We start from the raw sequence: 27836 nt of genomic DNA on the forward strand, positions 1-27836 counted from the left end.
AGAGGCCCAGGGTCAGCTAAAATCACATCCCCAGGCCATATTCAAACACAGCGAGTTGGAATGCCACCAGGAAGCACCTGCAGCTCGAGAACTGGCTGTGGCCTCCAGGGCGGCGCTGGCCGCTGAACCACCAGGCCAGCCCTCCCTGCAGCACCCAGATAGGACCCAGACAGGAGCACCGGCACTTACAGGCCTGGTGTCCCTGCCCACCAGCAGGAAAATGCCAGGCTTTAAAGGGCAAAGCTGACCAAGAGACCCGAGCGGGGCAGCAGGTCACCCCGTGTGTGTCACAGATGCAGCTAGCACTTCTGAGGCCTGCAGGGACCCAATCGTCCTGCTGGGAATGAAAACGGGAAAACTGGTGGAAACACTGAAGGTGGCAGCTTGCCCGGAAGGAGCATGCTGCAGGAAAGGGAGCCCTCTGCCGCGGAAGCGCGAAGCCGGCAGTTCCTACACACTGGCCTGACTTTGCTCAGTGCCCTCGCCCACCAAGAGCTGGGACGGGTCAGTGGGCGTTTCATAACAGGTTTCAAAAGATGCCAACTCCCACGGGGCTGGCATGAAGAATTGCCATGAGCACCATTTGGCGAACAGGAGCACAGAGCGCAGGGTCGTGCCACCCTCAACAGACCCCAGGGTGGTTAAAAACAGCCAGAAGCCAAACCCCCACCCTAAACCTCACTTGGAAGCCTTAACTCAGCGCTGCAGTCATTTTGAGGACGGCCCCAGGAGTCCAAGACGTCCTCAGAGAAGAAAGCAAGCCCTGCGCAGAGAGGACCTGTTTGTTGTTGTTTTTTAATGTAACTAAAGGTCACAAAAGAAAAACTAAACTGTATCGATTTAATTGTATTTGAAACAAAGTTACTTTGGATTCAGACAAAGCTTCCAGAACTCAGCTGTTTTGACTTTTTTTCTCAAGATCAGCCTTGACCTCTGCTTCTGACTCAGAAGCATCCTAGAAGATTCTAGAAGTATCAGAAAAGCCACAAAAATCCCCTGGGCCTGAAAGGCAGCTGGAATGTCAGGTTCCTCACCACATGGGTCACTGGGCTTCTGAGAACTGTCCTCGCCTTTTGCCCTGGGGGGGGGGGTGCTCTGGGCCAACCGAGGTTTCACCCTTTCCATTTTTGGAGAGGGACTGTATTCCTCAGGCAAGGGGATCAGTTACTCTGCGCAGGCCAGGTTGCTGACCCTTTGTCCTAGGGCGGAGCTGGAGGCAGGGATGGGGCAGCTGTGCGTGCCAACTGCTGTAGATCCCAGGACGCAGGGAAGCCGGGTGGGGCTTCCAGCTGCCACACTCCCGAGAGCAGAGCCCTGATGCTGGCATCAGCGCCCACAGGCACTGCTTCTGCTGCCCCTTAGTTGTGGCAGGTCCCTTAACCTGGAGACCATGCTAACAGAGACCACAAAAGAACTGATTTAGTCACCATTTTCCTCCTTGGAAGCTTTTGGAACAGCAGCTCTTTGGTGGGGGCACTGCAGGGTGACATCCACACCTAAGGTGCTGAGGACTTGCCCTGCAGCACCTTTCACTTCAGAGCTGAGTTACCGGGTGGTTTGTTTCACATCTCCCAATTAGCAGGAGGCAGGCCTGGCCAGGGCACAGGAGCGGCTGGAAGAAGGACTGGCGGGGAGAAGGGCCTTTGGGGTGCAGGGGTGGCTGGGTTCAGGGGTATGTGGGGCACAGGCTTTGCTGGGGTACAAGTATGGTTTGGTGCCGGGGTGTCTGGGTGCAGGAGTGTCTGGGGTGCAGGCCTGGCTGGGTGCAGGGGTGGCTGGGTGCAGGGGTGGCTGGCATGCAGGCCTGGCTGGGGGGCAGGGGTGGCTGGCATGCAGGCCTGGCTGGGGGGCAGGGGTGGCTGGGTGCAGGGGTGCCTGGGGTGCAGGCCTGGCTGGGGGGCAGGGGTGGCTGGCTGCAGGGGTGGCTGGCATGCAGGCCTGGCTGGGGGGCAGGCATGGCTGGGTGCAGGGGTGTCTGGAATGCAGGCCTGTCTGGAGGCAGTTGTGGCTGGGGGACAAATGGCTGGGTGCAGGGGTGGCTGGAGTGTAGTTCTGGCTGGGGCGCAGGCTCTGCTGGGGCCTGGTGTGGCCACAGCCTGCTCCTAACCATTGGGAATGCCTCTGTGCTGGGAAGGTGCGAGCTTCTCTCACCCAGTCGTGAACAGCTCAGGGAAGAAGTGGTTATCTTTCAATTCCCCCAAATCAAATCATAGCTGTTTTTAAGTTTATAAATGTGGAGACATCTTTTCTCAATATTGTTATCAGACTTCGAGGATCTTGTCTTTCCCTACTCTGCCTGGTGCGAATCAGCCAGGCCCTGATGATATGCTAGCTGGCCCTGGTGCTGGCTGCTGGCAGCGGTGGGTGTCGAAGTGAATATCCACCCAGGGAAACCAGGAAATGCGGACCTTCTCCTCCTGGACTGTGAAGTCAGCAGAGAGGCCCATGGAAACGAAACCTGCAGCTCTCCCCGATGCGCCCTGTTCATGTGTGTCTGTCCCTGGGAACTGCGGAACTCTAGGCTTTTTCAATGACTTATCACTTTTGTTTAGAAGGTGACATAATTGTCAACTCTGAGACTTGTTTGCTGTTTGCCTCTGGTGAGCAACTGCCTCCACTGTGACCCACGTCCACTGCATCACGAGAGCTGGGGTACCCTGGTGGTCAGGGCGCTGTGGCTGGACCACTGAGTGGTGAGTCTCAGCCTCCTGGCTCAGAATGGCCCCTGGTTCTCCTCCACTTGCGCTTCCCCATCTGGAAGTCCTCAGGCCACTGGTGCTCTAACGTGGCCAAAGCTTGCAGAGGGCTCAGAGGCACCTGTCTCCCACCGGGTGGCTCTGCTCCTGGTGCAGGCAGCCATGCTCTGTGGGCACACGTGGCCTCACAACTAGCCTGCGGCCTCCTGGCTCCTGGAGCCAGTGCTGGCAGGACCCACACTCGGGATCTAGGCCACTGGTGCCTGTGGAGGTGTTTTCAAAGTAGCGATGAGGCCTGGGAGAGCATGGGTTGTCAGTGCACCCTGGCTGGAGTCTCTGGGGGAAAGAGTGTGGGGAACCCCAGGGGCTCTGCTGCCTGGCACACCCAGGGCGGCTCCCAGGTCCCAGGGGCTACTGTGGGCAGTGTGAGCCTCGAAATGCTGGACACTGAAGGTCCCCTGTCAGGGATGATCCCTGTGGAAACGCCTGGGGTCAGGGTGGCTTTGGAGCAGACTAGGCTCAGTGCTGACTCACCACTGGTAAGGAAGCCCCCGAGTGACACAGTCGGGGAGCCCCTCCTTTTATGTCCCAAAGATCCCTGTTCATCCCAAAATTAGAAAATGGGAGAACCCGGGGGTTCACACAGACTCACTTGGATTTCACCTCTGGCTTTGTGACTGATCCTTTCCCAAAGTGACTGGACAAGGCCAAACCTTGGGCCTGTGCAGACAGGCTCCACAGTTGAGCGGGCTCGGGCAGCGGGTCCCAGTTCTGCAGGACTCATGGGCAGGGAGGCCACACACCCACCCCGAGCCCACTGCTGCAGCTTGGCGGCTGCTGAATGAGCCATCTGGCCGCGAGCTCCAGATGAGGTGGGGAACACCTCGCTGCAGGAGAAGCTGAGATGTGGCTCCTCATACCCTCCTCTCCTGGGCCGGGCACCCAGCCCTGGTGTGGTGGAGTCCCATCTGTGTCCTGAGGTGGGGCTGAGGATGGCCTGTCCCGTAAGACCCCTGGTCAAGAGAGTCCTTCCTGAAAGGCACTCAGCCCTGAGGTTTGCTTGGCTGGGGTCTCCATCACTGCAGCCTAAGGGCAGTGATCGGCCCACTTCCTGGCACCAGGCGGGCACTTTAGCTCCCCTCCCTCTTCCCACCTTTGCCTGGGGCCCAGGTCATCTGAAGGCACCAGGCTCCCCTCACTGTGCACCCTGACTCGCACCCGTGACCTGGAAACAGTAATTCCCCAGCTAAATACACCCGAGACCCCTGAAGGAAGTGCCAGACCAATGCTCCGGCACAGCTTCATCCTCGTGTGGACCTTCCTCCCAGCCCAGGGCCAGCTACGGGGCAGCAAGGTTTTCCACGAACCACCTCGCAGCAGAGTGGGAAAGCAGGCTCTCCCAGGCAGCCCCGACCCAGCCATCACTCTGCACAGCACCCAGGGGAGGAAGGGGCTGAGAGGGCCCTGCCAGCTGCCCTGAATGTGCACCCCCATGCGTGGGCACACACTGCAGATAAACACCTCAAGACAAGGGACTCTCACAAGCACGAGGAGCTTTCAACAAAACGAAAATCTGAGAAATGGGGTGTATCCATAGGGAAAAGACGGCTTGAGCCACAGGCTGTGGCAGGGCACCCTCCTGGTGGGGAGCTGTCCATAAAGCCAGGAGTCTGAGGAATACCTGACAGGACTGGGCTTACTTGTTGATGTGCTGGGGGGACCCAGAGTCTCACATGGATAAGCAAGTGTTAGGCCAGATGTGGGGACCTAATTAAATTCTTCTTCCTTCAGTTGCCTCTGAGTAGTTCCACGATTTCCAAATGCTACGTTAGTGTACAAATACACACACCACAGAAACACAAGTTCTTAAAATTTAAGAAACTGACTACCAGGTAGCACTGGGAGACGATGGTTCTAATTCAAGGCTCCTGGGGCTGGTGCTGAGGGGTGACTGCATGGCCCTCTGCCTGCTCTGTGGGCCCTGTGGGGTCTACCAGCTGCTGCACCCCAGGCCACCCGAGAGTCGGGAGGAGAATCCCTGCTCTGCATTTTCCCAGAACACTTGTCGACTCCATTGGCAGCTCTGAAGTGTTGCTGGAGTCTGTGTCCCCCAGAGTCCAGTGACATGGGGACAGGACCCCAGTGAGGTCACTATTTCTGGGAAAGCAGTGTGGGTTCTTGGCATTTACATGCTTTTCTCATGAACTTTCAAACACATCTTAGCGCGAGCCCACCGCCTGGCTCTGGGAGGGCAGGGGCAGGGCACTGCACCTCCCTCAGAGGGATTGGAGCCGCAGCCTCTCGGTCCACGCTTCCCTGATGCCCCACCGCAGACCCTTCTGACGGCTGCTGGTGCCTGGGTGCCGATTCAGAAACTCGCCCTTGGAAGGGGAGCTCGCAGGTTCTCTGGGGGTACAACTGAGAAGCTGCAGGCAGCAGGGCCTTTGCGATCGGCCCCCAGGGCAGACGCTCTCGTCTTCTGCCTCTGAGAGCTGCGTGGACAGCGCCTGTGACGTGCCCACCGGCGGAGGAGGACCCTCAGCCGTGGCAAGCAGGAAAGGCTCCCACAGACATTGGTCCACCCGCTTAAGTGTGGGACACTGTTAGTGACACTGCAGATGTGGGTCTTGCTCTAGAGCATCGGACTGCCGGGGAGGTGGTCGGCATGGACCAGAACAGCTCAGCTGGGATCAAAAGGTCCGCGCCCAGTGAGGATTAAGTGTAGAGTTGGTGCAGAATGGGAGTTGGTCACGGGATCGTTAAGCATCTTACTAGATCTCTGATGCGCGTGGCTTTCCACGCTCTGGAATGGCCAAAGTGCTCTAGGTGCGGGCTTCACGCTGTCAGTGGCTGGTCCAAGGGCAGAGGTGCTGCTTCCAGCGCACAGTGGGTCCACTATGGAGATGTGAGAAACAGAACTGAATGTTCTAAGGCCAAGTGGCAACCTCGCTCAGACTCCCAGCCTGGCCCTGCAACCAGCCGTATGCACTTCACAGGACGAGCAGCAGCCTCCTGCCCCTTCTGCACAACCCGCCCGCCTGGAGGAGACGCCGGAGGTCGTGCTAGGGAAGCCCACAGGAAGAGCCTTTGCCCAAAGCCCTGCAGTCAGTCGCCCGCTATCGGCATGGTACAGCCCAGTGCCCTGTCACCTGCACAGAGGGTTCTTTGAGGTGGCACTACAGCTCCTCATGTGATGCCGTACGCTCTTAGGAGTGCGGCTACTGCGCTGACAACCAGGCCTGGGCACTCTGCCTGGCCACCAAGCTAACCAAGAGCCAGGATGATGCCTCCCAGACCTCAGCCCCCACCAACCAATCAACCAACCTCCACACCACAGAGAGCGGCTGCAGGCTGCAGAGTGGCCCCCAAGGGTGGCTCGGCTGGAGTCCAGCCCTCCAGCCCTCCAGGACCTGGCCACACAGGCCCAGTGGGAGAAGAGGGAAAGGAAATCTCTCTCCCTCCTGTGTTCTCCAGAGAAGTCAAACTCTGCTGCGTGCATCATCCCGCAGAATTTCCACCTTTCTCCTATAAAGTCTGATCCAAGATAAGCCCCCCACTACCAGGATGGAAACCGGATGCTTCAGCTGTGAGCCGGCAAACTCCTGGGTGCTTTCTGGGAAGCCTGTCCCCAGAGGACAAGAACACACAGGCATGTTAGCCGCCCTTAGTCATCAACTGCAACAGTAGCTCTGCAGACTGCCACCTGTCCAACAGGAAACGGGACCCAAACACTTCTCATTCCTGTGCACCACAGCTCTAGACAACTGGGAAGACGATCATCTGGGACACTTCTGACCGATCTCAAATTGACGGTCAGTGTGGTCCACATATTTCCTCTAACTTTTGCCATGCTTCAGAGGCTAGGTAAGCACTCAGTTTGGGCTGGGGTTGTGGTTCAGCGGTAGAGTACTTGCCTAGCACATGGGTTTGATCCTCAGCACCACATTAAAAAATTTTTTTTTTTTTAAAAAGGTATTGTGTTCAACTACAACTAAAAAGTGAATATTTTGTTTTAAAAAAGAGTGATCTAGGTAAGTATGCAGTTAGAAAGATCTAGGTAAGCACTCAAAGAGGAGAATAAGTTCCTTTCCTGCTACACCTTGCGAAGGCTCTTTGGGTTGTTCTATTAGAAAACAATGCAAAACACACAGCACCCAACAGGGACACAGAACAGAAAGGGCTGTGTTATGTAAGGGGTAGATTGCTTTCCCCTCTATCCTACACTCATCTTCCTGATTGCTTTCATGAAAAGGCAAATCCTAGGCCCACTTCCTGTGGTTGTATTGCCACCAAACACAATGGCAGGTTTTACAGAGAAAAAACTAAACGGAGGAATCAGTCCCGTCGTCGGCATTTGCTTAATTCTCCTCTTAATGTACGTGGTAGAAACAGCTGAGGCTCGCAGTCTTACAGTCTGTGAAGAAATGGACACTCACTCAAAGGAAGTTCAGACACTACGAAAGAAATATCTGAGAAGTGACGTCAGGATAACTCAACAAGGCAGATTTCTAAAAGTATGTACAATGAGCAGATAAAGAGGACAGTGATATTTTAATAGGACAATGAAACAACAGTGATGCACAGTGACCACAGGAAAAGGACAGGAGCAGAGAGCTTTCAGAGGGTGGGTGGTGCTGCGTGCCCTCCAGCCACGAGGGTCTCTGCGAGAGGTCTCTGAGCGTCCCCCCACACAGAGTGACGTTCTCCTTGGGCCTTTCTCACACCTACCATCTGCATACCTGCGTGTAGCTGTCTGCACACCTCTTTTTGAATACTTTCCGTGGATGGTCACACTCAGGTCTGGAAAGCTCTGGGGTCTACTCTCAGTGCCATTGTCAACCTGGTGGCCAGGGGGACAAGGCCTGGTGTGGCCATCCACACTTACGAGGCGACCTTGCCTGCAAACCCTGGTCCATCACAGAGGAGGAAAGTGGAGGTGCCAGGACAGCTGTGAGCAGCAGCAAAGCCCTCCCCCAGAGCACAGGGCACAGAGGTCTGCGTGGCCATGCTGGGGCTCACCCTGAGTATCCTGCAGGGGAGCGCCTCCTGCTCAAGCCAGGGACCCTTGGGTCCCCACGGTGTGGCTCTGCAGGCACCTGCCCCTACTTCTCGAGCTATTTCCTGCCCTGCTCTCTGCCACCTGTCTCAGCCCAGAAAAACCACCTGCGCCTTCATGGGCAATTGGAGATGGACATGCCTGGCCCTTCAGCAACTGGGAGGGGAGGAGTCCATCTGGGAATGTCTCCCTCTCTGCCCTCTCCTTGTCACTCTAGGTCAGTCTTCTGAAGTGGCCACCGCATGCACAGACACCCAGCAGGGAAGTCTGTCCAAGAGTGCTCAACAGTTCTCAGACCTCCCCTCCCCAACCCCGCAGCCTGGCGTGCCCTAGCACCTCTTCTGAAATGCCAAGTCGGGTCTGAGGGGGCCGCCTAGAGCCCACCCCACCCTCGACAGACTTCACTCCCTGTACCTAGCAAAAGAGGTTGAGCTCAACTTAGAAGGGAAGTCTCAGCTTACATGCGCTTGTGTCCTCCACCTCTGCCCCAGCACCAAGGCTGTATCCTGACCTTGAGGAGCTGACCGCTGTCTTTCTTGTGGCTAAAGCATAAATCCTAAGTGTCCTGCTTACTTCAAGTACTGGCACATATCTCTTTGGGGATTCAGATTTTTAAAGTGTGCCAAGAAGTATATCCTAAATTAATCTGAGTTGGATTTTTGACTCCTTGGACCCAGACTGGGAGGTGACATATCTGAAATTAAGCAAGTGGAGGATCTGCTAGGCATTCTCAGGGCTCAAGTAACACTGCAAACAACTCATTTCAAGCTAGTGGACAGTGGTGGTGGCTACAAGGCTACTCTTCCACGATAGATGGTTTCCACACCTGCACAGCAACTCCACTTTTCTTGGCAGAGAACTTGGGCCTCGGTGCCACAAAATAAGACGAGGAGGCTGACTCCTGCCTGGGAGGGGCGGGGGCGCCCACAGGCACTGGGGACGCGCTGGCTGGCGAGGTGGGCTCTGCAAAGTGACAGGGCTGGGAGCCGTAGGCTGGCAGGGAGCACACAGAGGGAGCCTGCGCGGCCCTGGGTGAGCCCATGGTGACCGACCCGGGAGGTGGAGCTTGGTTCACAGCCGGGGCTGGGCTGGCTTTGATGGGCGGCTTCTGGGGGAGGCCATCCTTGGCACCTGGAGGCTGGAAGGTGAACAAGGATGCGTTGAGCTGATACGGCTGGTGCTTCATGACATCCAGAGCATTGAGGGGCTTCTTGCCCTTCTTCTTGCCCACTCTGGAAGCCTGTGGGGCCGACGGCTGAGACTTGAGAGCAGCCAGCGGGTAGGAAGGGGAGTGGATGGGATTGTAGGCCACAGGAGGCGGTGCGCGGACATTGGAGGAGTACTTCCAGCTGGCTGGGAGGGACGGCGTGGGGGACTGGGCCCGGGTGGCGTGAGCCTGCACGGTGTCGGAATCCACCACGTACTTCTCCATTCTCGACTGCCTTTTGGCGAAGAGCTGGGCCCCCTTCCCACTCATTCCGGGCAGCTCGGTGGAGGGTCCTGCCGCAGCAGAAGGAGCAGCGCCTCCCCGGGGTGCGGGTGCTGCTGGCTTCGGGGTGTAGTTCTGACTGGCCACTGCTGCTGGGGGTCCTTTAAAGGGACCGGCCAGGTTCAGCGCACTCGTGGGCCGGGCAGGAGCATAGGAGGGCTGGGCTACCTTGATGGAGGAGACCACAGTGCCCTGCGGGGGGCTGGACGTGGGGAAGGCAGGAGGGAGGCTGGGAGCCGCCCCCGGAGCCCACACTGGAGAAACTGGAGTGACTGGCTGGGAGGAAGACTTGACCACGGGCTTGGGGGCGACAGGAGGGGGGGTCTTCTGTTTGGCAGAGGGGCTCTGCATGAAATTGCAGGCCTCTGCTCCCAGGCTGAGGTAGTCCTCCTCGGGCCCCGAGTCGCCGCCGGCTCCAGTGCCCCGTTTGCCCTCTGCATTCTGAAGCAGGGACAAGAGTTCGGGGTTCGGGTTTACTTTGGGCTCCTTGAAGGTGAACATGGGCTTGGTGGTGCTTCTCCTCTTGGCTTCCTGCAGGATTCCTGTTCTCTTTGCCGGCACTGCGATCCTCTCATCCCGGGAAGCTATGCGCTCAGACGAATCGTAGAAGGCTGGCTGGGTCCACGGGGCAGGCTGAGGCCAGGGGGGGGGCTGTGCCGGGCCAGCCACGGGACTCGACACCCCTCTGGAGAAAGCGTCCGGCGGAGGAGTGACCGCAGAGTAAGGTGGAGGTGCCGGGAAGTCAGAGGTGGGACTTGTCATGCTCCGGGTGGGGGAGAAGGGGGCTGCTGGTGGGTTCGCAGACCCTGGGAAGGGCTTGGCGGTTCTGTTCATGGGGATCATCCTCTGGGCCTCTGCTGCCACAGAGCCCCCACTGAGGCCGTTCTGCTGGGGCGCGTGGCCGGGACTCGGGCCCAGCTGGATGTAGCTCCTGCTCACTGAGCTCTGAACCCTCACAGACTGCCCCTCTGTGCTGTGGTAGGAGGCCATGGTTCTTAGGCCGTCTGCGAGGGCAGCCTCGGCTTCTCTCCCTGCCAGCTCACCGGCTCGCTCCTCTTCTTTCTGGGCTGTGATCTGATCCATTCTCTCCCTCCTCTTGGCAAACATAAGGGCTCCCTTGCCCGTGGTGTCTGGCAACATCTCCATTTTATCCCCTCTATCCAGCTTCCTCTCAATGGCCACCAGTCCAGAGTCCCAGTCGAAGCTCACAGCCTGCCCGCTGTGGTCAGTGTCAGACAGCAAGTCCTCGTCCGCCTCTGACTCACTGGTGTGGAGGAACGCAAGCTCGCACGGGTGCTCCCTCAAGCCCTCCTCCTCCTCCTCTTCCTCCTCCTCCTCCTCCTCCTCGCCTGCCTCCCTCTCGAGCTCCCCAGTACCGTAGCTGACCAAGGTGTACTTTCTGGCCCTGCGCCGGCGCTTCTTAAACATCAGCACCCCTTTGGAGCTGGGGTTGGGGGCGTCTGTGAGCAGCAGAGCGATACTCTTGCATTTGGATTTGGCTTCTTTCACCTGTTTTTCTGACAGGCTCTCACTCCTCCTGAGCCCTAGGGAAAAGAAGAAGGATCAGAGGATCATTCTGAGCCCAGGAGCTCAAGGAACACACCACAGCAACCCAAAAACTACACCCCTGGGGCGAAGGCGCAAGACCTTCCTCCAAGGGAAGCTGTACTTTGAAAGACTCCAACTCCTTCTTCTCTCTCTTTTTTGGTGCCTCAGGCACACTGGGCACACACAGGCTGAGCACCCTGAGCTACACCCCAGCCCCTTGTTTCTTTTAAAATGGATATTTCTGTAATGGCACAGAAGGTATATAACTCTCGAGTGCCTGCTCCATCTGTTCTCGTGAATGCATTTCATACATGCTGAGTAGAACATGTTTCATACATTTGTGCTCCCCACCCATGCTTACACTTTAGCAATAGAACACTGGCTAGAAATTGTTAGCAACTGGGATGCAATTAGAATTTAAAAGAACATAATTAAGAATATAATATTTTCTGAAAAACAAAATATACTTTGTACTTCCATATTTAAAAGATAAAATGTAAATTTAAACTGTTTTTAAGTATCTTAAAAAGGAGAGGATGTGTCCCAAGAACATTTAAAACCTGTCCTAAGTGTTTTAATATAATAAATTTAGATATTTAGGTTTTCATTTTCTTTTCTTTTCTTTTTTTTTTTACTTTGACAACCACCCCTCTTTTCAGTGACAGCTACTGAACTAATATAAATTCCAAATTCTGACCGAATACTGAATAATTAGTCATAAATCAGGATACTGGGTCACTGTAAATACATGTAATAAACTCTAGCTACAAAGTTACCTAGCCAAATTTGTAGAATTTGCTATTTTGGAAATATACTGCTTTAATTGCAGTAGTATAAAAGTAAATCTTGGGGAAATTTTAAAATTATAGACTATGAGCTTTTAACTGGTATAAGAATTGGTGCAGGATTAAGTCATTTAAAACAAGAGCTTGATAGTTATAAAATAACAAAAAGTCATATTTACACTTTTATAATGTAAAAGTGAATGGTGTCAAATTAATTTATTGCATCAGTTAATTATAATCATACTTTTAAGGATAATGGATATGATACACAAGAATTAATTTATCAAGATAGTTAAATGGAAATTTCAGGGGAAAAAACGGGTATTTTATGATTGAAAATTAGCTCTTTTGTCACAAGAGAAATAGATATAATGGTTAATTTTTTAAAAATAAAATGTAATCCCAGGAAGTCATTTTATAAGAAAGTCATATTCACTAGCGAAGAAATTTCTCATGGAGAGAAGTTAGGAGCGCGGTCATCACCACCTGCGGTTCCTTCCTGACCGACGTTATACAACTTATTATTAAACTGACACTCACAGTTGCACAGTTGCTGCTAACGTCACTGCCAAAGTATGTGGACACCGTCTCAGTGCCCCCATTTAACATGCTATAAATGTGAAGATGGCCCAGCGGCCTAGCGAAGACGGACAGCACTTGCCAAGGAAGTACAAATGGTTATGCTAAAAATATGCGCGGAAAGGAGCACTGCGCTCCGCAGAGGCTCACTGCTGTTGTGGAACATTCACACAAGCAAGTGCCTTGGCCACTTTGTATCCTCATCTGAAATTCCAAAAATCGTAAAGGACACACACACACACACACACACACACACACACACACACACACACACACACAAGTACTAGCACCTAACTCCAGCCCTGTCCCTGGTCCTCACTCCCCCTCAGCCCTCACGCCTGGGTAAAACACACGCCTAACTGCCGTGCGCTGGGGCCGGGACCCTCCTCGCCGGCACCGTCCTGGAGACTGCGCGGTGTCTAGAAGGCGCGCGGCACGCTGCACAGTCCAGCGAAGCCTGGCACCAGACCGGATCGTGTCACCGCCGGACAGACACATGGCCTTGTCTGTCAAGCTCATTCTGCCAGCATCATCAAGCTGCAGGACGGTTTCTTGGGAAGGAAGATCACTTTTAAGTCGGGGTGCCGTCTGGGTCTGAAAGGCGGCTCCGGCAGCGCGCTGGGCCGTTTCTGACCCTAAGCTCGAGAGGCCACCGGCTTTCCCGTCTTGTGGCGCTACCTTAACGTGAACCGTTACAACCTCCGGAGCGAGCCCAGACAGCTCGCCGACACCGCCCTTTCTCAGCGGCTCCCGCGCCCCCGGGGCTGCCCAGATCGGAAACTCCCCGGCTTCGGCGCAGCCGGCGGTCCCGCCCCCACTCCGAGGCCCGCGTCCCGTTCCTCGCCGGCTCTCCCGGCCTTCCGGGGCTGCACCGAAGGCCGCCGAGAGACAGGGCGACCCACGCCGCGGGGCGGGAGGCCTGGGACTTACGCGCGTGCCGCGCGCGGTGCCGGTGCGGGCGGCTGCGGTCGGGTCCCGGGCGCGGAGCGTCTGCGGGCTGCGGGGCGGCACGGTCCGGGCGCGCGGCTGGGAGCCCTGGGGGCGGGGTCTGCGGCCACGGCCCGTCCCCCGGGGTGGGCGAGGGGGCGGGAGCCGGGACCGGGGAGGGGCCGGGGGGCGGGGTCTGAGGCCCGGGCCCGTTCCCCCGGGTCGGAAGGGGATCTGGGGAGGGACTCCCGGAGGGGACCAGGGAGGGGCCGGGGGACTGAGCCTGGGGCTGCTGACCTCCCCCGAGGCCCGTGGTGGGGGGCAGGGAGGGTGGCTCTGGCGGGGGACGGAGGCTCAGCCGCAGCTCCACCGTGCGCCCGCGGGCGACAGCCCCTCCGTCGGCTGCTGCCAGAGCTCCACTCTGCTCTCGGCGCTGCGGCCAGGTGGCCAGAGGAACCTGCCGGGAGGTACTTTCCACGTGCCCCTCGAGTGTGAGATGCTCCAGGGCTTTGTTCTCGGGCTTAGAGACCAAAGTCTCACTTGCTCCACTGGTTGGTCTGCGTACAGAGAAACAGAACCGACAGTTAGATCGGGGCGCTGGGCCTGAGGAAGAACTCGGGACAGTGGGCTGTCCAGTACACCATGAGGGTCCCAGCACTTGCTCCTGAATGTCAGCGGCAACGTATTGAAAACTGAAGCCACCGACACGTTCGTATCACCAAAGAGCTCCCAAATAAACTTTCATTTAAAACACAACAAAAATGCTTGCAAAATATTTTCAAACCTAAATAGTCCCCAATTCCTTGAATTCGGCTTTTATTAAAAAAAAATAAAAAAATAGCTATATATATTTTTTATTTTTTAAAATATAGCTATATGTAATAGCTATATGAATGTCCTTTATCTGAAATAGGGTGGGTATTCTCAAACAACCATGTTTTTTTTTTTTTTTTTTCCCAACAGGAGCAAGAATTTCAGACCAATCTTAAGTGACTGATGATGCAAGGAACCCTTTTAGAGGCTGTGCTTTCTTGAAAGGAATGACAGAGAAGCTGTTTGCTAAGCTCAGGAATATGTGTTTGGTAATCAGTGGACCCAGCCCAGGACTCTTGTGTAAGGAGAACACACAGCAGGCTGTCCCTGAGTCACCAGTATTTATAATCTGAGATGGATTCCCTTCCACTTGAGCTGGTCTCTTACAGCACTTTCCTTTTAGCATCTCTGAAGTCAAGCTCCTCCTCCTCCACTTAGCTAAGAGTCCACAGCTGCTCTCTGCAGCCCTTAGGTTTTGACCTTACCCTTTTTCAGTTGGTTTTGCAAATTTGGGTCTGTGAGAAGAAGGGATGTCAGTTCAGGAGTTAAACACAGCCTCCTTCTGAAACTCTAAACTCTAACTGCTTTTGGAAGTGTGGTTCACAGGGCAGCTGCTGCTAATGCCTTCATTCCTTACATTGGGAGGTTTTTCCAAGTAGCACAGGAGCTGTCCCTGCCCCTCTGTGCCTCCCTCAAAATGCAGGCTGACAGTGCAGGGCCATCAGCTGAAGAGGCTCCTGGCATTCTGCCTGTGACTTCCCTTAGTGTGTGGCAGAATGTCACACCCATTCGAAACACGTACTCCAAACTTCGCATGTGACCAAAACAAAAAAACAAAAATGCAGCGTTCTCTATGTAAGTAAATCTGAAAAGTTCCCTGGTGATATAGAATTTTTTTAAAAAAAATCTTTAAAAAAATATTTAATTATATCCTTATGCAGGATTCTATCAAACGGAATATGAGGGGGCCAGAGAGTTTTAATTCAGGAAAGACTGGTGTGGAAGTAGGTTGAGTCACTGTGAATGATGTTAGCAGTCAGCTATGGAGCTGAGAGGAGGTGGTTTTCATTCCCTCCAGCCTGAGAGTCTGGAACCAGGCCAGGGGCCGGTAAACGTTAGCCTTTCTTGGTAGCTGAAGCAAGATATATATACACGAAGAAAAATCATAAAAGTTTGAAGGAGGGAGGGAGAAGTTAAATTTTAATGACTTCAATTTCTCTTCAGTCTACATAGGTATCCAATTTCACAATTTATACAACATGGTTATAGGGACTCCTTTAAAAATATTCTATCATTTTAATGAAATTTAAGATAATACAGACTTAATGGTAAAGGAGTGTTTAAAATTAGTCTTATCTGGCCACCTCTGGGCAAACATACAGAAAAGGTCAAACACATGTCTGCTAGAGACAGATGGCAGACAAGAGTGAGAGAAATGGTTAAGGTAGGAATCGCTGCTCAGACCACAGAAAGAGTGGTGGTGGTGGTGGTGGTGGTCGTGATCATGGCGATGATGGCAACTACCACTGGGCTGATTTGAATGTGAGTTCCTTTTTTATTCCATCAAGTATGTATTTTATAAAAAGTTAAAAAATACTTTAGAGCAAAATAATAATCACAGTAATTCCAGTTATTAAAAGTAGCAGTCTGCCTATTTCTGAAAGTAAACGTGCCCAGGAGCAGCTTCGGATCATCAAGGACTTTCCCAGCAGTGGCCATCACAATCAGAACAGGGATTAGGAATAGACTGGCCGACCACCAGTGTGGCCCAGATGATTGGGCCCTGGAGGGGCAAGCACATTCAGAGGGAAACCGAGTGAAAAAGGTTGTTCCTTTTTTTGAATATAAGGGGCAGAGCTGGAAGTCGCAGGGCACGTCCCAGATTTGTACATGGTAATGGCAAGCTTGGACAGCACTTGGTCACGTTCTTGCTGGGTTCCTTCCACAAGTGAACGAGGTTTAATAAATCAGTGTTGTCCACGGCCTTGACACAGAGCTTGATGAGCAAATACAAATCTGGTCCTAAGAATATTCTAGATTTCCTTTGCTGTCACATATTTTGGCTGTGATGAGCCTGTATATACAGAAATGTCACTGAACTGATTGACTGCAGAGGAGGGTGCTCTGTGCCATTGTTGTGTAGAGTTAAGGCACAACCTCGAGGGCTCTGGGATCCTGTGAGGAGGTCCCCGACATCTCCCAGAGGCCGTTCTGGGGAAGCCAGGGTCCTTTCTGGAGTCCTTATAATGATCATGGCTTCAATTGCAAAATCAGCACAGAATGTCCTGTGATTGTACCCTATAAAATTTGATGTGACAGTTTTTGTGATTGGCCTCAGTGTTCTTTAATTTTGATGGTTAAAACTTTTACTGTGCATTTTTGAGGAATACTAGTATTTGGAGACACCATATGCACAACTGACTTGCTCTGATAGCTAAAAATCTTAATTTTCATTATCTGCTTTGGACCATACCCAAATATTGATTTTACTGGAGGTCTTGAGAAGCAGAAATCTGGTGGTTTTTAAGTTTTCTGCTTGCTTCCCCCGCTTCTCTTAGGTATCCTCTTTCTCTGAAATGTTTTATAGTCCCATGGTTCAATGTAAACATTTTAAATTCATCTGGGAATTATGATCAGAGTGATCCTGATCCATCAGAAAATCTGAAAAGATTTTCTTGGAAAGAAATATTAAATTATGTTCAATATACTGAGCTTTCTAAGGAAGCAGTATAAAATACCTCAGATTTTCAACAAAGTGCTGGAACCAAAGATTTTTCAAGTTAGTTCTCAATTAATCAAAAAGCTCGGTTGAACAGAATTCCCATTTTTCAAGCACACTGGCCTTTCTGCTTCATTGTGCTGGCCTCCCACAAAGCACCCAAGTCCTTCACCGGTCCCAGGGCATGTATGCAGTAGAGGCTTCAACCGTCCCCATCCAGCTGCAGGAGAGGACAGGTAGTCCCACCCACCGGCATACCTCTTGACGAGCATCTGTAGGGAGTCCGTGATGCTCTCCATGAGCTGGATGACCTCGGGGTAGGTCAGGTCTGCACAAGCACTACCATTGATGGACACCACCTCATCCCCCTCACACAGCCCGGCCCCAGAGGCTTTGCTCTGGCTTCGAATCTGGAGAGAAAAAGGAGGCATTTTACAGCTCTGCAGCCTGTGAGTACCACGCCACCACCCGCAGGAGACAGGCCACGTCTGCAGATGGCTCTTCCCTTGTCAGCCACCTGTGGACCTACTAGGCTGTCTACCCCAATCAAAAGTGCCTCTTCTCATCAAAGTAAAATTTAAAAGCCCTCCACTTGCCAAGGAAGGTGGGCACTGTGACTCAGGACACAAAGAACAGAGCATCCAGTCAAGAAGGGGATCGTGCAGATGCACGGAGGGTGAAATCACCTCTGGACCAGGAGGAGATCATGCAGCCAGGGAGTTTGTCCAGGAGAGAAAGCCTTGATTGACAGAAACCAGCAAATCTCAGCAAGAAAGAGGAAGCACTTGGTTGCTAATGAAAGTCCTGCTAGGAGGACTGCTTCGTGTTCTAACAAAGGGGACCTGGGGGGACGCGGAAGAGCAGCTGGAGGTGGATCGAGAAGAGAACTGCAGAGGAGAGCAGGCGACAGGCGCCCACCAGCTCCCAGGTGCCAAGGACCAGAGGCAGGAGTCTTGCAGGCCAGGTCAGGGTCCAGTGCTGCCCTCCCCCACAGTGGACCCTGGCTGAGCTCCTAGCACCCTGCCTCCTGGTGACAGGTGGTCACAGGGAGCAGGCCACTGAGAAGCTGGGTCTCCCTCTGCTGGGCCTGCTGGCCCTGGCTCTGCAGGGCTCTGCTTCTGGTGAGAGCAGTAGCCCAGTAGCCGTCAGTCCTTCCCACCCACCGCTGTGCTAGAGTAGCCCTCCCTGTCCATTCGCACCCTCAGGCCCCAGGTAATGAGCTGCCTGCTTTTGATCTCTGAATTCTGAGCACTTCATGTCACTTCTTGTCCCCCAGGGGCTGCCTTGAGTCCCTGCATACCCAGTCTTCAACCACTTCTTGGAGCACACCACCTATTTCCTGCTGGGAGCCAGAGTGACCTAAAGTGTTTAGATTTCATCTTATTATACGAGCCTAGTGGTGCTCAGAAAACAAGCCACAACCTCAAATTTAAGACACTTTAGGATGCTATTCTAGATGTTTTCCACCTAGGATGGTCCCTCCAGCTATTAAAGTCAGGATCCCCAGTTCAGAGAGGTTGAACCAGAGAAGTGGCAGTTCTTGAAGAAGTTTTTGTAGCCAGCCGTGTGTCTGATTGGGCACTGAAACAGACTTCAGGGTACCTCTGATAGCTGCCCACTGATTCCTGTCGAGGTTTCACTGGTGGTGAGTACATGGACTGGCCGAGGCCTGAGGTGTGCGTCTCCAAGAGCTTTTGCATTTGACGTTTACTTCTGGGGTTTAAGGCAATTTGGCTAGCTGGTTGGGAAGGGGAGGGCAGGGGAGAGGTTGGGGGGGAGGGGTGGGGGATGGGAGGGAGGGGAGAGGTAGGAGGAGGGGAGGGGAGGGAGGGCAGGGGAGTGGTGGGGGAGGGGAGGGGAGAAGTGGGAGGAAGGGTGGGGGAGAGGTAGGGGGAGGGGGGAGGGGAAGGAGGGGAGGGTGGGGAGGGTCACCCTTTAATGACAATGTACAAGAGGCCTTATACTTTCAGGGAAGAACATACTAGTTTATTTCAAGACTATAGGAAATGACAAAGGCAATGAAAAAGAGAATAGTCACCCGATTTTGATTTTCAATCAATTAAACTGCCCAGTATATTTATTTTGTTTTGCGTGACATTTTTATTTATTTATTTACCTATTTACTTATTTTGGGGGGTGCAGGGGAAGAACTCAGGACCTCATGCACTCAAGGCAAATGCTTTACCACTGAGCTAAATCTGCAGCCCCTGCATGAAAAACTTAAGATACAGGATCACAATAGACTTGGTCATGAGCCAAGGATAAAACAATACCCAACAATGAACATGTAAATCAGGAGTAGTTATTTGTTCACTTTTCATTCATTGAAATTTATATGTAAAGTAACTTCAGATGATGAAGCATGTTTTTGAGGGATAAGATCATTCGTTCAAAGGAGCCGTGTCCCAGGACGCAAACAGAAAACTCACTTTCACAGGCAGAGCCCCGCGGCCACGTGGCTCCCTCAGCAGCAGTGGGTGTCTGAGTTTTAAGTGGCACCCTGTGTTTGCAGAGCAGGACACAGAACAGATTCTTGGAAAACAGGCGAGTCCCCAACTGAACAGAGCCACCTGAGGGAACGCTCCCTGTCCATACATGGGTGACCAGAGTGGCCCTGGCGTGGGCCTCTCTTCCTCCAGGTTCCGGCAGACACTGGGCGCTGCCTCACTGGTCTCCTCAGAGGATGCGCTAGTGCCCTTCCTCGGCCAGCCAACTTCACAGCTGAGGAAGAACGGGAGCCCAGGGTCTGGGGATGTAGCTCAGTGGGTAGAGAGCTGGCTTCAGGTTCAGTCCCCAGAACCAGGAAAAAAAAAGAATACCAGCTGGCTCTCCTTCCCCCCCAGTGACACCCCAGCACCAGTCGCCTCTGTGCTGTGTGCCGTATCACCCACCCTGCAGGACCCCTGGAGAGCAGGGCTATGCTGGCAGCCACACAGCCCTCGTTCACAGAGGAGAACAAGAAACAGGCCGTGGGGCACCTGCCTCAATCACACAACAGAAGCAGAAAGTGGGCATCGAGGTGTCTGCGCCCTGCCACCCGCGTCAGCCACCCGCGTCAGCAGCCGGAATTCTCTAGCACAGCCCCCTGAACAAGGCGAGCGGGGGCACTTGGGGAGTGTGAGACCAGCCAGGTGGTGCCGAGAGTTGGGAGGCAGGGAGGCTGGAGAGGCCACAAGGCCCAGCCTGGTTCCTCCAAAGACTAGCCGCTTTTGTTGTGTTCCTCTTCTTCCACTTGCTATTTCAGAATCATGTATACATAGTCTTTAAAAATTGGAAAACATTTAGTTAGTATTATGGATGAACATATTTCAAACTTTTGCAAGCTGTGAATTGATGGCACATCTAGGTGGGCTCACCTCAAACCATCCCTTAGAGACCACATCCCACACCTGTCACATCAGACCGAGAGGAGCTGCTATCTGCATAATGTCACATTCCCGTCCAGTGTCTCTCAACTCAATCATCACTGAGAGACAGCCACCAAACACTGCATTTCATTGCTTATCACTTTTTGATCAATGCCAGGAAAGATTTATTTTATGGCAACCAAGACAAAATCAAAATTTAATACTTCTGGGAAATTCAACATTATCTGAACTTCACAGAATAGATCAGAAGGGTTCGGGTGCACTCATTAAGTCATATTAATGATTCTGTGGCACAACGGGAAAGCTCCTTTTCTGCTATTATTTATTCCTTTGCACCTCTCCCAGAACTGGAGAGAGAGAAGGTGCTGAATTGGGTCTCCACGGAGGCTGACTTGAACTGTCATGAACTGTCATGCTGATTCAACACGTCACTGTCAGCAGACAAGTCTCAGGACCAGCAAGTTGGGAGAGGAGACAGTTTCAGAGAGCCCTGGGGTCTCCAAAGAGGGCCTCCTGTGTGGGCCTGCTTCCTCTGCTGCCCCGGAGCTCTCACTGGGACTCCTGTGCTCTCCGATTCTCTACGTCAGGCACTACGCAGAACCTCCTCACACCAGTGCGATTTAACAAGCAGCCTCTCACCCACTGCCTCTGCTAGGTGTCAACAGCACAACAGTCAGATGGTCACTGGGAGGCCAGCAAGAGCAACACCTGCAGCACTAAGGTTTCAAATGAGGAAGTCCGTCTTCTAAGGGACCCTGCAGAGCCTGGATCCCAGTTAGTCTTCTAAGGGACCATGCAGAGCCTGGATCCCAGTTAGTCTTCTAAGGGACCATGCAGGGCCTGAATCCCAGTCAGACTTCTAAAGGGCCATGCAGAGCCTGGATCCCAGTCAGACTTCTAGGGACCATGCAGGGCCTGGATCCCAGTCAGACTTCTAAAGGGCCACGCAGGGCCTGAATCCCAGTCAGACTTCTAGGGACCATGCAGGGCCTGGATCCCTGTCAGACTTCTAAAGGACCATGCAGGGCCTGGATCCCAGTCAGACTTGTAAAGGGCCATGCAGAGCCTGGATCCCAGTCAGACTTGTAAAGGGCCATGCAGGGCCTGGATCCCAGTCAGACTTCTAGGGACCATGCAGGGCCTGGATCCCAGTCAGACTTCTAGGGACCATGCAGGGCCTGGATCCCAGTCAGACTTCTAAAGGACCATGCAGGGCCTGGATCCCTGTCAGACTTCTAGGGACCATGCAGGGCCTGGATCCCTGTCAGACTTCTAAAGAGCCACACAGGTCCTGGATCCCAGTCAGACTTCTAAAGGACCATGCAGGGCCTGGATCCCTGTCAGACTTCTAAAGGGCCACGCAGGGCCTGGATCCCAGTCAGACGTCTAGGGACCATGCAGGGCCTGGATCCCTGTCAGACTTCTAAAGAGCCACACAGGTCCTGGATCCCAGTCAGACTTCTAGGGACCATGCAGGGTCTGGATCCCTGTCAGACTTCTAAAGGACCATGCAGGGCCTGGATCCCAGTCAGTGTTCTTCTAATGAACCATGATCCCTGGATCCCAGTCAGTGTTCTTCTAATGGCCATGATCCCTGGATCCCAGTCAGCGTTCTTCTAATGAACCATGAGTCCTGGATCCCAGTCAGTGTTCTTCTAATGAACCACGATCCCTGGATCCCAGTCAGTGTTCTTCTAATGAACCACGATCCCTGGATCCCAGTCAGTGTTCTTCTAATGAACCATGAGTCCTGGATCCCAGTCAGTGTTCTTCTAATGGGGCCACGAGTCCTGGATCCCAGTCAGTGTTCTTCTAATGGGGCCATGAGTCCTGGATCCCAGTCAGTGTTCTTCTAATGAACCATGATCCCTGGATCCCAGTCAGTGTTCTTCTAATGAACCATGAGTCCTGGATCCCAGTCAGTGTTCTTCTAATGAACCATGAGTCCTGGATCCCAGTCAGTGTTCTTCTAATGGGGCCATGAGTCCTGGATCCCAGTCAGTGTTCTTCTAATGGGGCCATGAGTCCTGGATCCCAGTCAGTGTTCTTCTAATGAACCATGAGTCCTGGATCCCAGTCAGTGTTCTTCTAATGGGGCCATGAGTCCTGGATCCCAGTCAGTGTTCTTCTAATGGGGCCATGAGTCCTGGATCCCAGTCAGTGTTCTTCTAATGAACCATGATCCCTGGATCCCAGTCAGTGTTCTTCTAATGAACCATGAGTCCTGGATCCCAGTCAGTGTTCTTCTAATGAACCATGAGTCCTGGATCCCAGTCAGTGTTCTTCTAATGGGGCCATGAGTCCTGGATCCCAGTCAGTGTTCTTCTAATGAACCATGATCCCTGGATCCCAGTCAGTGTTCTTCTAATGAACCATGATCCCTGGATCCCAGTCAGTGTTCTTCTAATGAACCATGATCCCTGGATCCCAGTCAGTGTTCTTCTAATGAACCACAAGTCCTGGATCCCAGTCAGTATTCTTCTAATGAACCACAAGTCCTGGATCCCAGTCAGTGTTCTTCTAATGAATCATGATCCCTGGATCCCAGTCAGTGTTCTTCTAATGGGGCCATGAGTCCTGGATCCCAGTCAGTGTTCTTCTAATGAACCATGATCCCTGGATCCCAGTCAGTGTTCTTCTAATGGGGCCACGAGTCCTGGATCCCAGTCAGTGTTCTTCTAATGAACCATGATCCCTGGATCCCAGTCAGTGTTCTTCTAATGGGGCCATGAGTCCTGGATCCCAGTCAGTGTTCTTCTAATGAACCATGATCCCTGGATCCCAGTCAGTGTTCTTCTAATGAACCACAAGTCCTGGATCCCAGTCAGTGTTCTTCTAATGAACCATGATCTCTGGATCCCAGTCAGTGTTCTTCTAATGAATCATGATCCCTGGATCCCAGTCAGTGTTCTTCTAATGAACCATGATCCCTGGATCCCAGTCAGTGTTCTTCTAATGGGGCCACGAGTCCTGGATCCCAGTCAGTGTTCTTCTAATGGGATCATGAGTCCTGGATCCCAGTCAGTGTTCTTCTAATGGGGCCATGAGTCCTGGATCCCAGTCAGTGTTCTTCTAATGAACCATGAGTCCTGGATCCCAGTCAGTGTTCTTCTAATGAACCACAAGTCCTGGATCCCAGTCAGTGTTCTTCTAATGAACCACGAGTCCTGGATCCCAGTCAGTGTTCTTCTAATGAATCATGATCCCTGGATCCCAGTCAGTGTTCTTCTAATGGGGCCATGAGTCCTGGATCCCAGTCAGTGTTCTTCTAATTAGCCACATAGGGCCTGGATCCGAGTCAGTGTTCTTCTAATGAACCATGATCCCTGGATCCCAGTCAGTGTTCTTCTAATGAACCACAAGTCCTGGATCCCAGTCAGTGTTCTTCTAATGGGGCCATGATCCCTGGATCCCAGTCAGTGTTCTTCTAATGAACCATGAGTCCTGGATCCCAGTCAGTGTTCTTCTAATGAATCATGATCCCTGGATCCCAGTCAGTGTTCTTCTAATGGGGCCATGAGTCCTGGATCCCAGTCAGTGTTCTTCTAATGGGGCCATGAGTCCTGGATCCCAGTCAGTGTTCTTCTAATTAGCCACATAGGGCCTGGATCCGAGTCAGTGTTCTTCTAATGAACCATGATCCCTGGATCCCAGTCAGTGTTCTTCTAATGAACCACAAGTCCTGGATCCCAGTCAGTGTTCTTCTAATGAACCATGATCCCTGGATCCCAGTCAGTGTTCTTCTAATGGGGCCACGAGTCCTGGATCCCAGTCAGTGTTCTTCTAATGAACCATGATCCCTGGATCCCAGTCAGTGTTCTTCTAATGGGGCCATGAGTTCTGGATCCCAGTCAGTGTTCTTCTAATTGGCCACATAGGGCCTGGATCCCAGTCAGTGTTCTTCTAATGGGGCCATGAGTCCTGGATCCCAGTCAGTGTTCTTCTAATGAACCATGATCCCTGGATCCCAGTCAGTGTTCTTCTAATGGGGCCATGAGTTCTGGATCCCAGTCAGTGTTCTTCTAATGAACCATGATCCCTGGATCCCAGTCAGTGTTCTTCTAATGAACCATGATCCCTGGATCCCAGTCAGTGTTCTTCTAATGAACCATGATCCCTGGATCCCAGTCAGTGTTCTTCTAATGAACCATGATCCCTGGATCCCAGTCAGTGTTCTTCTAATGGGGCCATGAGTTCTGGATCCCAGTCAGTGTTCTTCTAATTGGCCACATAGGGCCTGGATCCCAGTCAGTGTTCTTCTAATGGGGCCATGAGTCCTGGATCCCAGTCAGTGTTCTTCTAATGAACCATGATCCCTGGATCCCAGTCAGTGTTCTTCTAATGGGGCCATGAGTTCTGGATCCCAGTCAGTGTTCTTCTAATGAACCATGATCCCTGGATCCCAGTCAGTGTTCTTCTAATGAACCATGATCCCTGGATCCCAGTCAGTGTTCTTCTAATGAACCATGATCCCTGGATCCCAGTCAGTGTTCTTCTAATGAACCATGATCCCTGGATCCCAGTCAGTGTTCTTCTAATGGGGCCATGAGTTCTGGATCCCAGTCAGTGTTCTTCTAATTGGCCACATAGGGCCTGGATCCCAGTCAGTGTTCTTCTAATGGGGCCATGAGTTCTGGATCCCAGTCAGTGTTCTTCTAATTGGCCACATAGGGCCTGGATCCCAGTCAGTGTTCTTCTAATGGGGCCATGAGTCCTGGATCCCAGTCAGTGTTCTTCTAATTGGCCACATAGGGCCTGGATCCCAGTCAGTGTTCTTCTAATGAACCATGATCCCTGGATCCCAGTCAGTGTTCTTCTAATGGGATCATGATCCCTGGATCCCAGTCAGTGTTCTTCTAATGGGGCCATGAGTCCTGGCCCTGGTCAGTTTTCTTCTATAGATGGGTATACGGGGTCTGTACTCCAACCTCAGCCTTTGATGGGCATTTCCTAGCACCAAAGCTGAATTCACTGTGGTTAAGAATCATGTTCACAGTGGGACAGTATTTCCAGAAATCAACAGCAAATAGCAATGTAAACTTATCAGAAGGAGAAGCCAAGAGAAAACAGACGGGAATGTCGTGGACTGAAAGGCAGGGCAAGCCGGGAGAAGCCTTTGTGGGAAGCTAATCATGTCCTGGGTAGCGCAGGGGGTCAAACAGTAAAATGGAAAAATGAAGACACACTGCAGATTCGTCTAGGATGTGGGCCAGTGGTGAACCAGCATTTGAGCAGCCTCCTGCCCGTGGGGACCACTGGCTTGGTGTGGACTCCTGTCCCTGGTTCCGGTGCCCCACGTGCCACGAAGCTGAGGGCCTGGGGCAGGAGCCAGCGCGGCCGGTGCCTCGCAGGAAGCTTGTGCCTGGGCGGGCTGTGCTGCACCGCGGGGCCTATGCTGGCAGATCTGGCTGGACCTTCCTCTGGGGCAGCAGGTGCACCAGCAGCCTGTTCCTCCAGGCGAGCGCGTGACCTGACCCAGCTGCACGTCTGTGGCCTCTGGGTCCCCAGGTTTCTGATTCTGGCAGCAGCGGGATCCCTGGGTCAGTGAGTCCCGTGGTGCTGCTGGAGCTCTCCTCGGGGGCTTTCTGAACTCTGCCCTCTCACTCCATCCTAAAAGCTCCTACCACATCCCTGTCTGGTGAAAGTAATTCAAGAGGTGTCTTGTCCCTCCAACCAGCCTCGGACTGATAGAGTCATGGGACTAAGGACACACAGACAAGGTAACAGGAAGAGGCTCCCATTTCTCAAACAGAAAAGAAGGGGGGGGGCTGCAGAGGCCGATATTTCAGGACAGAGGCAATGCAGGAAGCCTATCAGAGAACTACAGAAGGCCATCTTCTTCTGAGAGCAAAGGAGGAGGGCAGAGGACCAGCAAAACCGAGGACGAGGAGGGTCAGCGCTAAGAAGCCCCTGCAGACGCCCAGCAGGGAGTCCGCGTGAGAAAGGAAAGCTCTGTGGAGGAGGCTCAGGGGAGAGGGACCATCCCCACAGGCACAGCGCCTGGGTGCTCTGGAGGGAGAGGAGACAGGCTGAGAGGAGGCAGGCTCCCTCCACCCACCGCCTCCGCGTGGGGGGCAGGGACAGGCACAGCTCAGGCCCAGTGCTGGTATGGCACAGCCCTGGATGCCTGCTCAGCAGGGGCAGCGGGTGGCCCAGGACTGATGCCCACGTCCAAGCTCACACGCCTGCTCTCGGGTGGAAGGGCAGGAGCGCTCCTGTTCTTGTCACTAGCATGTCCAGAAACTGGACAGGACTTTTCCTCTTGTGTGGTCTTTACCCTTAGGAACCATAAAAGTAAAAGTATTCCTGGTAGCAACTTTGGAAAGGCCCCTGGAGTCATAACGTCCCTGACAGGTGCAGGGCCCGCGGGTCGCATGGAGTCTGCATACCAAGGAGATGGCAGAGGCACAGGCAGCCACAGCGGACCGTGACCCACAGCTGAGAGCTGGAAGACCAACAGGCACAAAGAAGGAAAGGCATCTCTGTTCCTTCCTCTCCCGAGAATGTAAACATCTGGCTCCCAGAAAAGCCAGGGCCAGTGCCTAGGCGGACACGTCCCGGCCTACTGTCCAGTTGATTTAAACCATGAGAGTGCACAGGAGCCTTCGAACTAAGCAGATTCCTTTGAAAAACAGTGACACTGAGTATGAAATAAGAAAGTGCATGTAAAATTGGAACGATCTGATGAAGAATCCACTTAATCAGAACTGATAAGAAAAGGGCAGAAGTAGAACTCACTATTTGGATTTCCAGAATCTCGGTTTGTGTGTGAACGGGACATTCAGCTTATAACTAAGTAATCACTCTTCTAATAAGAGACCAGACACCTAGGGAATCTCAGCAAGCACCGGCTGTCTTCCAGGGCCAGGCCCTGGGTGCTGAGGCTCACTGAGGCCCACTGGAGCTTGTGTGCCCTGGGAGCAGGGTCTGCCTAGTCACCTTTACCTAACCCTAATACCCTCTGGTTTGGGTTTCCAGAAGAAGGGAGATGGAGAGAGAAACACTGGTCCATCGGGAGGAGGTCACGCCTACGCCAGGGCCAGGGCTACGACCCTGGTGAACACGCTCGGGAGCCGTTCCCCAGGCCTGAAGGCTCTGGCACACCCAGAGGGGCGCAGCTCTCCACTGAACCCAGCAGGTCAAAGGGCGTTAAAGACAGTGACCCCAAGTCATCCCCAGTGCATGGGGAGCTGAGGGCAGTGGTCAGCTAGGAAGGGGCAGCTCTCAGGCTAAAGCACAAGTTCTTCCCTGTGAGGGCAGAGCTGACCTGAGACCTCATCCCCGAGGTAAGGGACAGAGGGGAACTCCCAGGAGGCCCCGCACTCGCACCAGTGCTCCCTCGTCTACAGCCTGGGAGCAGAGTTGGGCTCCACTCTGTGGTCCCTGGTACCACCTGGGCCCTCGGCCCGGGCGGCCAGTGTGGTGCCCTGACTGAGTGCTTCCTGTGCCCGCACAACCTGTCTGTTGTGGATGCCCTGCTCTTCCTGGCTCTAGACACCTCGAGTCTCCTGCCTGATCAGACCAGATGTGGCAGTTCGTTCTTCCATTTTGTTCGTGAATAAAACTCTAAAGAAAATAGATGAATGGGAAGGCGTGCTCCACACAGCCAGAGTGCAGACTTGTGGAGCCCTGTCGGCCCCGCCACCCTGCTCAGGACCAAGCCGCCTGTAACCTGGCGCTCTCGCGACGCTGCCAGGCCCAGTGACCTCCTCCGGATTCCTGCAGCTCACACACGTGTACACACCGCACGAGGCTAACGACGGTGCTCCCATTTGGAGGGAGCTGTGTGAAGCAGCCGCTGGGGTTTCATTGAGGCAGTTAGCAGAGCAGGCTGACCACTGTCACACTCGGCTGGA

The 27836-nt window shown here is 53.3% G+C and overlaps 1 protein-coding gene across 4 annotated transcripts in view; it reads right to left on the minus strand.

Annotated features, from left to right (window-relative positions):
* The window catches only part of SYNPO2 (synaptopodin 2), a 162912-nt gene that overhangs the window by 12897 nt on the left and 122179 nt on the right, over window positions 1–27836 (minus strand). For 3 of the 4 annotated variants that reach the window (XM_081304016.1, XM_081304017.1, XM_081304018.1), the window contains exons 2-4: window positions 16871–17022; window positions 13084–13637; window positions 7229–10785 (exon numbers count right to left, since the gene is read on the minus strand). In XM_081304016.1, the coding sequence (XP_081160142.1) occupies window positions 8549–10785; window positions 13084–13637; window positions 16871–17022 (2943 nt within the window). In that variant the 3' untranslated portion in view covers window positions 7229–8548. Of the gene's footprint in view, window positions 1–7228; window positions 10786–13083; window positions 13638–16870; window positions 17023–27836 lie in introns of those variants that run through there. The other variant, XM_081304019.1, reaches the window with a different exon arrangement.

This window comes from Spermophilus citellus (genome assembly GCF_964194105.1).
Source record: "Spermophilus citellus genome assembly, chromosome: 8".
NCBI classification, from domain to species: Eukaryota; Metazoa; Chordata; class Mammalia; order Rodentia; family Sciuridae; genus Spermophilus; species Spermophilus citellus.